Raw genomic sequence first — 14,245 nt, 5'->3', positions numbered from 1 at the left:
TCCTTAATGGGTATTGCATTTTTTTAACAGATGCATTTAGGAATTGAATGAATATGGCATATAAGTAATGTGGAATGATATATTTTGCTATCAGGCTGTGTTTTTGTTTGTTTGTTTTTTTTAACTTGTATTATAAAAAAAAAAAAACCTGTTGCCGTTGAGTCGATTCCAACTAATAGCAACCCTATAGGACAGAGTAGAACTGGCCTATAGAGTTTCCAAGACTGTCTGGTGGATTTGAACTGCCGACCTTTTGGTTAGCAGCTGTAGCACTTAACCACTATGCCACCAGAGTTTCCTTGATCATAAAGATTATTTTAATATCCCATATGATAATGGAGCTCATCAGCATAGAATTTTAGAGTTTGAAGGGGCTTGAATGAAAATTTATATCAAAATTTTCATTTTGTAGATGAGAAATACTAGTCTTATTGAACCAAAATAAATTTACCAGAATTCTTATTTCTAATCCACAGGAGCTAAAAATGAAATAGGATAATAAATAAATAAATAAATAGGTGTAAAGGGCCTTGAGCATAAAATGGGAAAAGCTAATGCTTATCTTGTTTAGCATTCCCACTTTGTGCCCCCCCCCCCTTTTTTTCCATTGTTAGGATTTTGTGCAATAGTTTGTAGATTGGGAGTAAATAGTATACATTCAGTGTTGGTATTAATTTGTGAAAAATGTAGATTCCATTTGTAGATATCTTTAAAAATTCTCTTCATGATAGAATCTTAATTTCAAGTGTTTACTTTTCTAGAGAAGTACTATGGGAGGAAGTATGATATAATTGAATGTTCTACATAGTGCATTTTATTTATGTTTTTGTAGAGGGGTTAAAATCTCATTTCCTTTCCAGATATGTGTTAAATGAATCTCAGAGTCGCCAAAACTCATCTTCAGCACAGGGTTCTTCTTCAAATAGTGGGGGAGGTTCTGGAATCCCACAACCTCCTCCAGGAATGAGCTTTTATGCAGCGAAACGAGTTATTGGTGATAACCCATGGACACCCGAACAGTTGGAACAGGTATCATACTAACAGCTTGCTCATAATGGAACTGTACACTTGCCCCTGTGAAGTTCATGAAAGCATGCATAACATAATTCTAGGATACTCAGACTCTAATGAATTATGTTTGAAAGGAGCAATTGATGTAATGTGGTCTCTTCATCATGTCAGTTATTTATTAAAGCCCTAGGGAAAGGGAGGAATGGGAAATGTACTGTAGTTGGTTGGATATTGCTTACATATTTCAAATATAAAACAGCCTACTTATAAGTGAGACTATTAAACTTCTTTCATTTTAGTTTTTAATTAATAGGTTTAATAATCACTTAGCTCCTCTGGTGCATTTAAAAACCAATTTGTCTTATACTACTTAACTTTTTAGGGCTGTACTTTTTGGGCAAAGTGAAGAACCCCCGTGTTTCAGAAGTGGCAATGTGGGGGAAAAGCATGACTCCTTTTTAAAATTCTTCTTGGGAATTTAAAAATGGGCATTAAGAATCTTATTCTGGATTTAAACAGGACACAGATGTTCTCTGAGCAGCTTTTAAACATGACTGGCGCTCTGCAGAGAAGGTGCCTCACTGTGTCTGTGTCACCAGGCACCTCAGGGAAGAACAGATGAGATCAGTGTGTAATTATTTTGGAATTCAGGCAACATGGGTTAGTCTCCAATCCTTCCTTTATCTCTCCATGGCAGACTAAATAATTTGATCCTTTTCTTTTTGGGAATACAAGTGGCCGTTGATCAAAACAGTTGTCGCGGGAGAGGGAAAAAGAGGCAGGGGGAGAATTCATGCCCCTCACAAATTTACAGAATGATTAGTTCAGTGAGAGTTATAATTGATTAGATTTACTTCATGTTTTATAAGTCTTTTTTTTTCTCCTCAAACAATTATGAAAGTATGTGTGATCCAACTGACAGGTACTATACTGAGTACTTTAAATACATTATCTCATTTAATCCTCACAGTTAACTTCATGAGGTATAAACATTGTTAGTCCCATTTTGTAAAAGGAACAAAAAGCTTAGAGAGGTTAACTAAATTCACCAAGATCTGCTTCCAGTACTAGGGCTTGGACCTAGGTCTACTTAACAGCTAAGGGTATGAATGCTGGAGAATAATTGTTAACTATGCATTGTAATATTTTGTTAGTCAGAATTTACTAATTTCAAGGGACATGTGTATACCTTTTGTCAATTTCATAATCTAATGCTAGAATAAATAGTTTAGTATCATAAACATATTTTCTTCCAAAAGTGCTTTATTGTTTCTAATTGTACAGTTCACAATGCAGAAAATTCAAGTAGTACAGAACACTATAAAGAGAAATTTAAAATTACCTAAGAATCCCGTCACCCAAGATAAGTGATCATTCCTCCCCAGCTTGCTCTCTCTGTGTATGTATGTATACAGATACAATTTTACATAATACATTTTTCATAAACATAAAATACTTGTAGTTTACTTTTTTCACTCAACAGTGTATGAGGTTTTAAAAAAAATCCTCCTGAATGTCTTCATAAAATTTAAATTATATGTTAGCCATTCTGTTTTTAAGCATTCTCCTACTGATGGATATCTGTATGGTTTTCGGCTTTCTTTGGACATTTTTTGGTTGATCTTTGTGTTCTTGACTTCCATGACTGTCCTTTTTATGACTCAAGTAAAAATATAAGGCAAGCGTTTTGGTTATCTGTATACATTTTAGAATTATACTCTTTCTTTTTTAATAGTTTGTAATTTATATGTGTAAGAATTATTATATAACAGATTTTTTTAAGGCAAAGATAAAATTTTAATTTTCAGAGTGTATTTATCCCAAATAAAGTTATGTGTAGTGAAATTCATAGCTATTTCATGTTGTATGAATTTCTAAACAGTTTCTCTCTTTAGTTGACATTTCATTTCAGCCAGTCAACTAGAATGAATGTTTGATTAGAATTTCACTTGCATTTAATAGCATATGTTTGAAAATATATTTTTTGTTTTTAGTGTGTAAGAATATCGAATGCAAGAATTAGTATGTTAACAGTAGAGTGAAACCCTATGTGTGAGTTGTTTACTTCCTTTTCAACTGTCATAAAAATCCACGGAGCACTTTATTCCTAATCCACTGCCATCTTACTGGTGAACCCATATTTGGAATTCAAGGCTTTAGTACTCTAGAGAGGCTCAGTAGCCTAAGTAGAGAGGCTTTGTATCACACTGGTCTTGGAGTCAGAGAGACTTGTATTTGAATCCTGACTTTATCACTTACTAACTATGTGTTTTAACCTCTTAAGGCTTGCCTCAGTTTCGTCATCTGGAAAACGGGCATAATAATAACCTATCTCGTCAATTGTGAGGGTTAAATGAAATGGTGACTGTATATGGTTTAGTATAGTCCTTGACATACCGTAAGCCTAAGTAAAGCTACTACTGTTTTCACTATTAATCCTTGGTTTGTGACCACACTGATTTGTTAAACAGTGCTTTTGGTTGATGTGCTTTGTTTCCCTGACCACTGTTTCTCCGTCCCTTGATTTATTTACAGTGCAAATTGGGTATAGTGAAATTCATAGAAGCTGAACAGGTACCTGAGCTAGAAGCTGTTCTCCACCTGGTGATTGCTTCTAGTGACACACGCCACAGTGTAGCAACAGCAGCAGACCTGGAATTGAAAAGCAAGCAAAGGTAACTACTTTCCTTTTTAACTTTCAGAATTGAAAAGAGAGTTCTAAAAGGCTACTCAGCGCATCTTTGTTCTTTTAGGGCTTTGTGTAATGAGATATTCAATAAAATAAACCCAGTAAACTCATAATATATATAGTTTGTTAAAAAGTAGAATGTTATGTAAGATGAAGAAAAGCGATTTGAAGATGCAATTTAAAACCAGAATGGATTAGGGATATAATCATAAGAAATGAGACCTTTGGCTAGGTAAATGAAGCCAAAGAACCAATGTTACAAAAACAAAAACAAAAACAAAACCCAGAAGTTACTCATTTTTGATCCTTCTTCTATCTCAGATCATTTGATACTGCTTTTAATAAAGAATATGTATGTAATATAGTTAATTCAGTTGAAATGAAAAATCAGATCTACGAAAAGGGATACTGAATAGATCCTATTTTATACAGGGGGATATGCAAATATTAAATAACTCAGAAAATATATTCTGCATAAGAAATCAAATCAATGTAAAATAACACAGTGTTATACCAGTTTGTATCCACTGATAAACAAAAGTTTTTTAACTATCGATACATCCATTTACGTTTCTATTGAAACTGCTACTCCTATACCCTGTTGACTGGCACTGTAAATTGAAATAACTTTGGGAAAGCAGTTTGTGATAAGTAATGAATCGTAAGAATATTTATTCTCTTTTATCTAAATCTTCTGGGAATTTATCTTAAGGAAATAACTCAAAATATAAAAAGAGTTATATTCAGAAAAATGTCATAAATCTGCTGGTTATATCATTATCTATAACCATAAAGTGTGGAAGCAAATTTAATTTTCCACAATAGGGAAATAGTTAAATTTCTGTCTATAGCTTTATGGAATATTGTATATCTGCTAAGATTCATTTTAAAAATAGTAAAGCAATATATAAATTGCCCCCAAGCAATGGTAAATGAATAAGGCAGAATACAAAATGGTATATATACTGATGGTAAATTTAAAAAATGACATGTGCACAGACTGAACAAGAATATGGCAAAATGAAGTTATTTGGTTAAAAAAATGTAATTATGGGGTAGTTCTTTTCTTGAATCTATTTTAATGCCTGTAATCATATAATTATGTTCTAGAAGACAGAGCAATGTGAATGATAACAGTTTTGTAAATATTATAATTTTTCCTCTCGAAGAACACTAGTGCAAGTATGTATACCAGAATGAAGAAAGTATCATTATTGTGGCTTAGATTACTTGTTGAAATATAAACACCGTGGTGGCGGGGAAGGGCTTACCCATTAGAAGGCATTGAGGCAACACAGAGGACAATGTATTAATTGTGGAGTTAACTCCGGACGTACCTCTTTCTGATTGTGTGCGTTTGGGAGGCTCACTTGACCTGGTTGGATGTTGGACTTTGGAAAATAAGAGAATTGAACTAGATTGTACTACATATTCCTCCCAAGTCTAAAGTTCCTTCTAGCTGCTTATGACTGAATCTTTCTGGTTACCCCTTTCAAAGAATTTGGTTTTGAAGGGCCAAAAATTTTTCTTTTAAAACTTTTCATTGTCTTTGTACTAGCCCCATTCTTTACACCATATAGTGGATTTGATTGTTGGAAATATAAATGTGGTGCTAAAGTGTTTTCATTAGTTTTAGTTTCATTTATTAAAGAGTATAAACATTTTTAAAGGTGAGTTGAGAACAATATGTAGATCTTATCCCATTTTGACAAATAAAAGAATCCCGGAGTATTTTTTTAAGTGATACATCTTTTTTTTTTAAATCGTGCTTTAGATGAAGGTTTACAGAGCAAATTAGTTTCTCTTTAAACGGTTAATACACATATTGTTTTGTGACATTGGTTGCCAGCCCCACAACATGCCAACATTCTCCCCTTCTCGACCTTTGGTTCCCCCTTACTACCTTTCCTATTCCTTTCTGCCTTCTTGTCCTTGCCCCTGGGCTGGTGTGCTCATTTAGTCTCATCTTGTTTTATGGGCCTGTCTAATCTTTGGCTGAAGGGTGAACCTCAACTAACTTCACTACAGAGTTAAAGGGGTGTCCAGTGGCCGTACTCTTGTAGTTTCTCCATTCTCTGTCAGACCAGTAAGTCTGGTCTTTCTTTGTGAGTTAGAATTTTGTTCTGCATTTATCTCCAGCACTGTCCGGGACCGTCTGCTGTGATCTGTGTCAGACCAGTTGGTGGTGGTAGCTGGACACCATGTAGTTATGCCGGACTCAGCCTGGTGGAGGCTGTGGTAGTTGTAGTCGACTAGTCCTTTGGACTAATCTTTCCCTTGTGTCTTTGGTTTTCTTCATTCTCCCTTGCTCTAGACCGGGTGGGACTAGTGGAGTATCTTAGATGGCCACTCACAAGCTTCTAAGACCCCAGAAGCTGTTCCTCAAAGTACAATGTAGAACATTTACTTTATAATTTCTGTTATGCCAGTTGAGCTAAAGGTCCCCCAAGACCATGGTCCCCAGCCCTCAGGTCGGTAATTCATTCTCTCAGGGAGTTTGGATGTGTCTTTGAAGCTTCCTTGACCTTGCCTTGGTGAAGTTGTGATGCATCTATCTCGTTTGATTTCTTTGCCCAAGCACCAAATTTAGTGGTTGTCCTATTGAGGAGGAATGGGGGGGTGGGGTGTAGTGCAGATTATATGCTATCTTACTTCCTATATTATTCATTTCAGAATTTTTACAACTGATACGTAATCAAAAAACTGAAAGTAGAAAGGTGGGAAGACAAAAAGTAGAAGAAACTGTGAAAATGACCCTTATTAATTTACTAAAATACAGTTGTAGAATGTCCTTGGGAATATCCAAAGAAGAGACAGATTGATTAAAAAAAAAAAAAAAAAGACTGGTAGACTATGAAAAAAGAGCTGAATCAGAAAAGCAGTCAAAGCAGCGTGACACATTGTATATGCACAAATAGAGCGTAGCTTGGAAAATGTTAACAGGCAGAGTGAAGACAGTATGGTAGAACCTCAGCAGTCGACTGAAATGCAGATTGCGTTCTTGCTAGGTTAATAAAGTGACTGGGCTGGGCCTGCTGGAGAGAATGGGAGCCAATCTCCAATCACATTATGTCCTAATTCACCTTATTGTGAGGCCCAAGTGGGAATAAGTTAGTGACTAATGGTAGCATGGCAGGCATTCATGGTTCAGTGGTAGAATTCTCTCCTTTCATGCAGGAGACCTGGGTTCAATTCCCAGCCAATGTACCTTAAGCACAAACCATACCAAACCTGTTGCTGTTGAGTCAGTTTTGACTCATAGCGACTCTTAAGCACAGCCACCACCCATATGTCACTTGAGGCTTGCGTGTTGCTGTGATGGTGAACAGGGTTCAGTGGAACATCCAGACTAGGATGAACTAGGAAGATAGGCTTGGTGCTCTACGTTGAAAAAACCAGCCGGTGAAAACACTATGGGGGTCACAACAGTCTGATCTTGTTGTACGTGGGAGTTGGGAGCTGACTATATGGCAGCTAACAACAAAAATGGCACTGTATCTACTATGTAGAATTATGTGTTAAAACTGCAAATGTGTGCTGGTAGATAAGGAAGGAGGGGACTGCTGGGAATCGTAATGGCGCAATATTAGAGGAATGGGGGTGAGTGGTGCATACAGGTCATGCGCTCGGTTGCTGTCCAAAAGATTGGAGGTTCAAATACACCTAAAAGTACCTCGGGGAAAAGCCTCTCGATCTACTTCCAAAAAATTAACCATTGAAACCTACGGAGCACAGTTCTATTCTGACACACATGGGGTAGCCATGAGTCAGAATCAACTCGATGGCAACTGGTCTTTTTGTAAGCTTCTTAGAGTTGTAACTTTAATGGATAATTTTTTTTATTTTTTATCATTTTCCTTATCACTTTTGAGTTTCTAAATGTTTAAGGCAGCAGAGGTCAGTATCTCGGAATCATGCCCTGCTCCAGGGTGTGCTATAGTTCTGCTCTGTTGGAACTGCTTCATGACATTGGCTCTGAGAGCCCATCTAGACAGGAGTGCAGCCCAATTTTCTTACAGGGTCCAAATTGACTAACTTCAGTAGAAGTTGATCCCTTGCCTTTCCTTCTCTTCTACATTGTTAGTTGTCCATTTCATCTGTGTGTTTCTGACATTTTTACTTGGTAGCGAATATTGGGACTATGATTTTTGGAAGTCATTGAAGCTGGAGGGAAAAAATCCTATAAATTTAACCAGTTGTGTTGAAACTTTTTGTAGCTTAATTGACTGGAATAATCCTGCCATCATTAATAAGATGTACAAGGTATACCTTGGAGATATACCACTGAAGACAAAAGAGGTATGTTGTTTTGGTTTATTTTCTCACACCATCATAAAAAGTATTTTGTTGACATGGACTGTATAGTTTTGTATATTTTCTCCTTAGTTTTTTTGATTTAAGCTGAATCTGTACTATAGGAAATACTGTTTTTAAGCCTTGCTAAAAAAAAAATTTTTTTTTTTTTTTAGTCTAGGTACATTAAAATCTCTTCTTAATTTAATTTTCCTGGTTTGATATTTTCAATTCATGTGCTTAAATAATGATGAGACGTTGTCTGGACAAGGGAGTCAACAGACTCTTTCTGTAAATACTTTGGGCTTTATGGGCCATACAGTCTCTGTTGCTGCAACTACACAACTCTATCGTCGTATTGTGGAAGCATTACATAATTGAATGAGTGTGGCTGTGTTCAGCAAAACTTTATGGCCACTAAAATTTGAATTTCATGTAGTTATCATGTGTCACACAATATTTTGTATATATATGTATATATCTATGTGTGTGTATATATATATTTTATTGTACTTTAGATGAAGGTTTATAGAACAGACTAGTTTCTCATCAAACAGTACACACATTGTTTTATGACATTAGTTAGCAACCCCACGACATATCAACACTCTCCCTTCTCAAGCCTGGGTTCTCTGTTACCAGCTTTCCTTTTCCCTCCTGCCTTCCAGTCCCTGCCCCAGGGCTGGTGCACCCATTTAGTGTTGTTTTGTTCCATGGGCCTGTTCCATCTTTGGCTGAAGGGTGAACCTCAGGAAGTGGCCTTATTACTGAGCTGAAAGGGTGTCTGGGCCCATACTCTCGGGATTTCTCCAGTCTCTGTCAGGCTAGCAAGTCTGGTCTTTCTTTTTGAGTTAGAATTTTGTTCCACATTTTTCTCCAGCTCTGCCTGGGACCCTCTATTGTGATCCCTGTCAGAGCAGTCAGTGGTGGTAGCTGGGCACCATCTAGTTGTACTGGACTCAGTCTGGTGGAGGCTGTGGCAGATGTGGTCCATTAGTCCTATATATATATATATTTTAAATCATTTTAAAAATGTAGAAGCTGTCCTTAACTCACAGGCCTTACAGAGACAGGTGGTGGGCCAACTTTGGTCTGTGGGCCGTAGTTTGCTGACCCCTAGCCTAGAACCTGTAACAGTAGGTGAGTTCTTATGAAGCCTCGAAGTAAGATGTTTGCTTAATGACCTAAGCTCTATTTAGTTCACTGTATTTGAAAGTACTCCAAGTCCTAACCCAGACATATAAGATTAGTTTGTTTGTTTATTTACTTGCTTTTAAAGGTGTAATTAGTGGTTTTAAAAATCATACTAGCTCTAGTCAGATAAAATTGAGTGTGGTGTAGCAGAAAGAGCAATGAACTGGGAACTGGGGCCCCTGAATTCCAGCCCTGACTTTATCGTGGACTGGCTACACGTGAGTGTATTTGGGAGGAGTGGTTTGGCTATTCACAGAACTTCTCTGGGGCTCATGTTCTTTGTGTAGAAAATGAAGGGGTCGGATTAGATCAGTGGTTCTCAGTGTGTGTGCCATGGACCCCCATGGGGGTCAGAGAGAGCCTTTTATGGGGTCCACGAAGGCAAAACTTATACTAAGAAATTATTTGCCCTTTTTTTTTTTTTCACTGCGTTGATATTTGCACTAATGGTGCAAACGCAATGGTGTAGTGTAACTGCTGGGGTCTTAGCATCAGTGAAAGCTGTGTCACCAAACAATGGTAGCAGTTATTGTATTCTTCACTATCACACTCTCAGGTTAAAAGAAAGAAAGAAAGAAAGCTTCATTTAAGAATATGCTTGATGAAGCATTAAAAATGATTCATTTTAGTAAATCTTTGTCCCAGGTTCACATCTTTTTTTAATATTCTGTGTGACATAATAGGAAGTATACATAAAACGCTTGTGTTGCATACTGACGTATGATGGTTGTTGTGTGGGAGAGCACTTGTGCGATTGAGCTGCTTGTTGAGCTACCTGCTTTTTTCGTGGAACACCATTTTTACTTGAGGAGTAGATAGGCAGACTGGGGTGATTAAGACTTGAGTATCTGACAGATATTTTCTGTAAACTGAAAAAATGAGGTTGTCACTTCAAGAAAAACAATGAACAGTATTTATTGGCAGTGATAAAAATTGTATTTTCTTGTAAAAATTATAAATTTGAGGAACTTACATTCACGGTAAGCTTGACAGTTTGTCGGTACTCATGGACTTTTCTGATAAGATAGTTGGCAATGTTAATGTGCCATTTTTTGTGGATGTTGTGTAATGAAACATTTACACAAGTCAGGACCCAGTATTTTCCAAGTGACCAGTGATGTTACAAAAGCATATAAGGGTAAAAGGCCTATTCAAAGTGCAAGATTGAAAAAAAAACCAAACCCGTTGCTGTCAAGTTGATTCTGACTCATAGTGACCCTATAGGACAGAGTACAACTGCCTCATAGGGTTTCCAAGGAGCGCCTGGTGGATTCGAGCTGCTGACCTTTTGGTTAGCAGCCGTAGCACTTAACCACTATGCCAAGAGGATTTCCACAGACCAGTGGAATTTAGTATAATAGAGTATGCAGATTTCATTATTATGGTTTTGAAGCCATGTTGCAACTTTAAGAAACTATCATTTGTCAAGTTTTGGTGTAATATGAAAGAATATTCACAATTATCTGAAAGGGCTAAAATCATTCCCTCTTTTCCAACTACATATCTGTGTAAGGCTGGGTTTTTTGTTTTTTTTTCTTTCCCCTACATACTTCAACCACAGCAACAAATTGAATACAGAACAGATGTAAGAACTCAGCTGACTGACTGCTATTAAGGTGGAAATTAAAGATATTTGCAAAAAATGTGAAATGATATCACTTATCTCACTACATTTGTTTTGGGGAAATATAGTTACCTTTCATAAAAACATGTCACTTGAGAAAACATGTAATGGGTTTATTATTATTTTTAAATGAATAAATGTTAAAAGATTTCTCAGTTTTAATTTCTGATATTGTTAGGTATAGCGATATAAACAAAAGCTCTTTGGAGTCTTCAGTAATTTTAAGAATGTAAAAAAAAATTTTTTTTTTTTTTTAAGAAAAGCTTGAGAACTGCTAATTTAGATACCTCATGACCTTTTCAGTTCAAAATAATTTTGAAATACTGAGTTACAATCAAGAATATTTTTGACAGGGAGCAGTTCTGAAGCCAGAGTTGAAAAGGGACCCAGTCAGCACGAGGGTCAAGTTAAAGATTGTCCCACATCTCCTTCGTTCCCGACAAGCTGCTGAAACGTTTCCAGCTAACATACAGGTAATTTGTTCTTTGCAGAGTAAAGTGGCCTATCTGCAACTTTGGTGTCTGTTTAATCAGGGAAAGGCCTGCATTAATGGATATTTAGGAGATAGGCTGATGTATATAACAACAGTATTGATAGTCCACCTTTTTTTCTGTAGAAATGATTTAAAAAATTTTTATTTTAGAACATACACTATATGTGGCTACCATTGCCCCCATATGGTGATAATCCCTTTCAAACAATTTTTTTTCTGTGGCTTTTCTCAAAAATGATGCCACCAGAAACTTTATAACTCAAGTGAAAAAGCTGTGAGTCATCCTAACTGAAACCCACATCAAGGCAGTGGCCAAATCCTCTTGATTTTCTTAGTGTCCCCTTGTCTTCTCAATGTCATCACATCTCTATGCCTAATGCTGGTATTAATTCAGACTGTCACTTTTTATTTTTGGTATTGTAGAAGTCTTCTCCCTGTCTTCCTGTTTCTAGTCTTGCCTACATCTAGTCTGTTCTCTGTGTTGCCACCAGAATTCTTTGCAGCTGGAAATTCCTGTAATCTCTGTTAGTGAAGGATATGAGCCTCTCCACAAAAACTCTTGGCTTTTTATCCAAGTGTTGACCAGCTTAGCTCTGGAGGCAGATAGACTTGGCTCTAATTTTGCTTTCATAAGTTATCTGTCTTTGATCTCAAATAAACCTCAGGTTCTTTTCTTTTTCCCTTTTTAAAAAAATCTGTAAAATGGATATGATAACAGTACCTACCTCATTATGAGGATAATATTGTGATATTGTCAATGGGTAATAGAAAGTTAAACCACAGTGGCTTGTACTCATTCATTTATTAAGTTCTCAGTGAATGGAGAAATGTTAGCGATTATTTCCTTTCTGGCCTCGTCTCTTGCCACCTCTCTGCCCTGTACTTTATGCTCTGGAATGGACTGTCGCTTCTTAAATATGCAGTTTTTATGTCTCTGTGTCTCCACTTAAGATGCTCCCTCTGCCTGGCATGCACCGCCCCCCCAGGCTGGTGCACATTGATTCTTCTTTCAGTATTTGCCAAGTGTTCCACCTCGTACCTGAAACACTCATCTCTTGCCTCTCCTCCCTTTCCCTCCCAAAGTGAGTACACTGTCCTTTGTGCATTCACTGTATAACAGACAAGACTTCTGTCTTCGCATAGCTCCGTCTTGAGGCTAATTTGTTTATGTGCTATTTCCCACTTCTAGATTATAAAAAAAAAAGGGGGACCTTTATTCTCAATGTGTGGCATATAGTAGGGACTCCAGTATTTGAATTATTTAGAATATTCCATTGTATGTCTCCATAAACATAAAATTTTCACAGAGCTTCTTAGATTTTTATTTCCCAGACAATTTTTTGATAATTTCGGTTCAGAAAGTGTGGTTGTAGTAATACTACATTACATAATAAGCTGCTAGACTCTTGCAACAATATTCATTGACCTCCTAAAGGTATACACTTTATTTTTAGTTTATATGTTTTGAAAATAAGTCTAGCTCAAATTAAGCATATTCAAAGAGAGACAGTCTATCTCTTATATTGGCATTTCTAATGATGGCATACTTTGTACATTCCACTTGCTAATTATAAATGGATGTTTGAATCTAGGAAAATTGGAAGTCGTCAGAAATGAAATGGAGTGCATAAATGACGATAGCCTAGGCATTAGTGAGCTGAAATGGACTGGTATCGGCCATTTTGAATCAGACGATTGTTTGGGCTACTATGCTGGGGATGACAAATTGAAGAGGAATGGTGTCACATTCATTCTCAAAAGAACATTTCAAGATCTATCCTGAAGCACAGCGCTGTCTGTGATAGGATAATATCCATATGTCTACAAGGAAGATCAGTTAATATGACTATTATTCAAATTTATGCACCAACCACTAAGGCCAAAAATGAAGAAATTGAAGATTTTTATCAACTTCTGCAGTCTGAAATTGATCAAACTTGTAATCAGAATACAGTGATAATTAATGGAGATTGGAATGCCAAAGTTGGAAACAAATAAGAAGGAACAGTAGTTGGAAAATATGGCCTTAGTGGTAGAAATGACACCATGATAGAATCCCATGATAGAATTTTGCAAGACCAAAGACTTATTCATTGCAAGTACCTTTTTTCACCAACATGAATGGCAGCTATACCTGTAGACCTCGCCAGATGGAATACATAGGAATCAAATTGATGACATCTGTGGAAAGAGACAATGGAAAAGCTCAATATTATCAGTTAGAACAAGGCCAGGGGCTGACTGTGAAACAGACTATCAGTTATTCATATGCAAGTTGAAGCTGAAGAAAATTAGAACAAGTCCACAAGAACCAAAGTATGACCTTTAGTATATCCCACCTGAATTTAGAGACCATCTCAAGAATAGATTTGGTGCACTGAACACTCTTGACCAAAGGCCAGATGAGTTGTGGAATGATACCAAGGAAATCATACATGAAGAAAGTAAGAGGTCATTAAAAAGACAGGAAAGAAAGAAAAGACCAAAATGGATGTCAGAATAGACTCTGAAACTTGTTCTTGAAGGTAGAGTACCTAAAGGGAAAGGAAGAAATGATGAAATAAAAGGGCTGAACAAAGTGTCGCTCAAGAAGACAAAGTATTATAATGAAATGTGCAAAGACCTAGAGGTAAAAAACCAAAAGGGAAAAACACATTAAGCATTTCTCAAGCTGAAAGAACTGAAGAAAAAATTCAAGCATTGAGTTGTAGTACTGAAGGATTCTGTGGGGAAGATATTAAATGACCCAGGAAACATCAAAAGAAGATGGAAGGAATACACAGAGCCCCCGTACCAAAAAGAATTGGTTTACGTTCAGCCATTTCAGGAGGTAACGTCTGATCAGGAACTGATGGTATTGAAGGAAGGGGTACAAGCTGCACTGAAGGCGTTGGCAAAAAACAAGGCTCTGGGAATTGACAAAATACCAGTTGATGAACTG

At 36.7% G+C, this 14,245-nt stretch overlaps 1 protein-coding gene across 4 annotated transcripts in view; it reads left to right on the top strand.

Moving 5' to 3' along the window:
- ECPAS (Ecm29 proteasome adaptor and scaffold) overlaps positions 1–14,245 on the top strand; it is a 97,561-nt gene that overhangs the window by 26,019 nt on the left and 57,297 nt on the right. For all 4 annotated transcript variants that reach the window (XM_049895224.1, XM_049895226.1, XM_049895225.1 and 1 more), the window contains 4 exons: positions 861–1,029; positions 3,547–3,686; positions 7,918–7,999; positions 11,165–11,284. In XM_049895224.1, coding sequence (XP_049751181.1) covers positions 861–1,029; positions 3,547–3,686; positions 7,918–7,999; positions 11,165–11,284 — 511 coding nt within the window. The remainder of the gene's footprint in view (positions 1–860; positions 1,030–3,546; positions 3,687–7,917; positions 8,000–11,164; positions 11,285–14,245) is intronic.

The sequence above is a fragment of the Elephas maximus genome, chromosome 9 (assembly GCF_024166365.1).
Source record: "Elephas maximus indicus isolate mEleMax1 chromosome 9, mEleMax1 primary haplotype, whole genome shotgun sequence".
Lineage (NCBI taxonomy): Eukaryota > Metazoa > Chordata > Mammalia > Proboscidea > Elephantidae > Elephas > Elephas maximus.
Note: the sequence above shows the minus strand (reverse complement) of the source record. Positions and strands in the feature narration are given on the sequence as shown.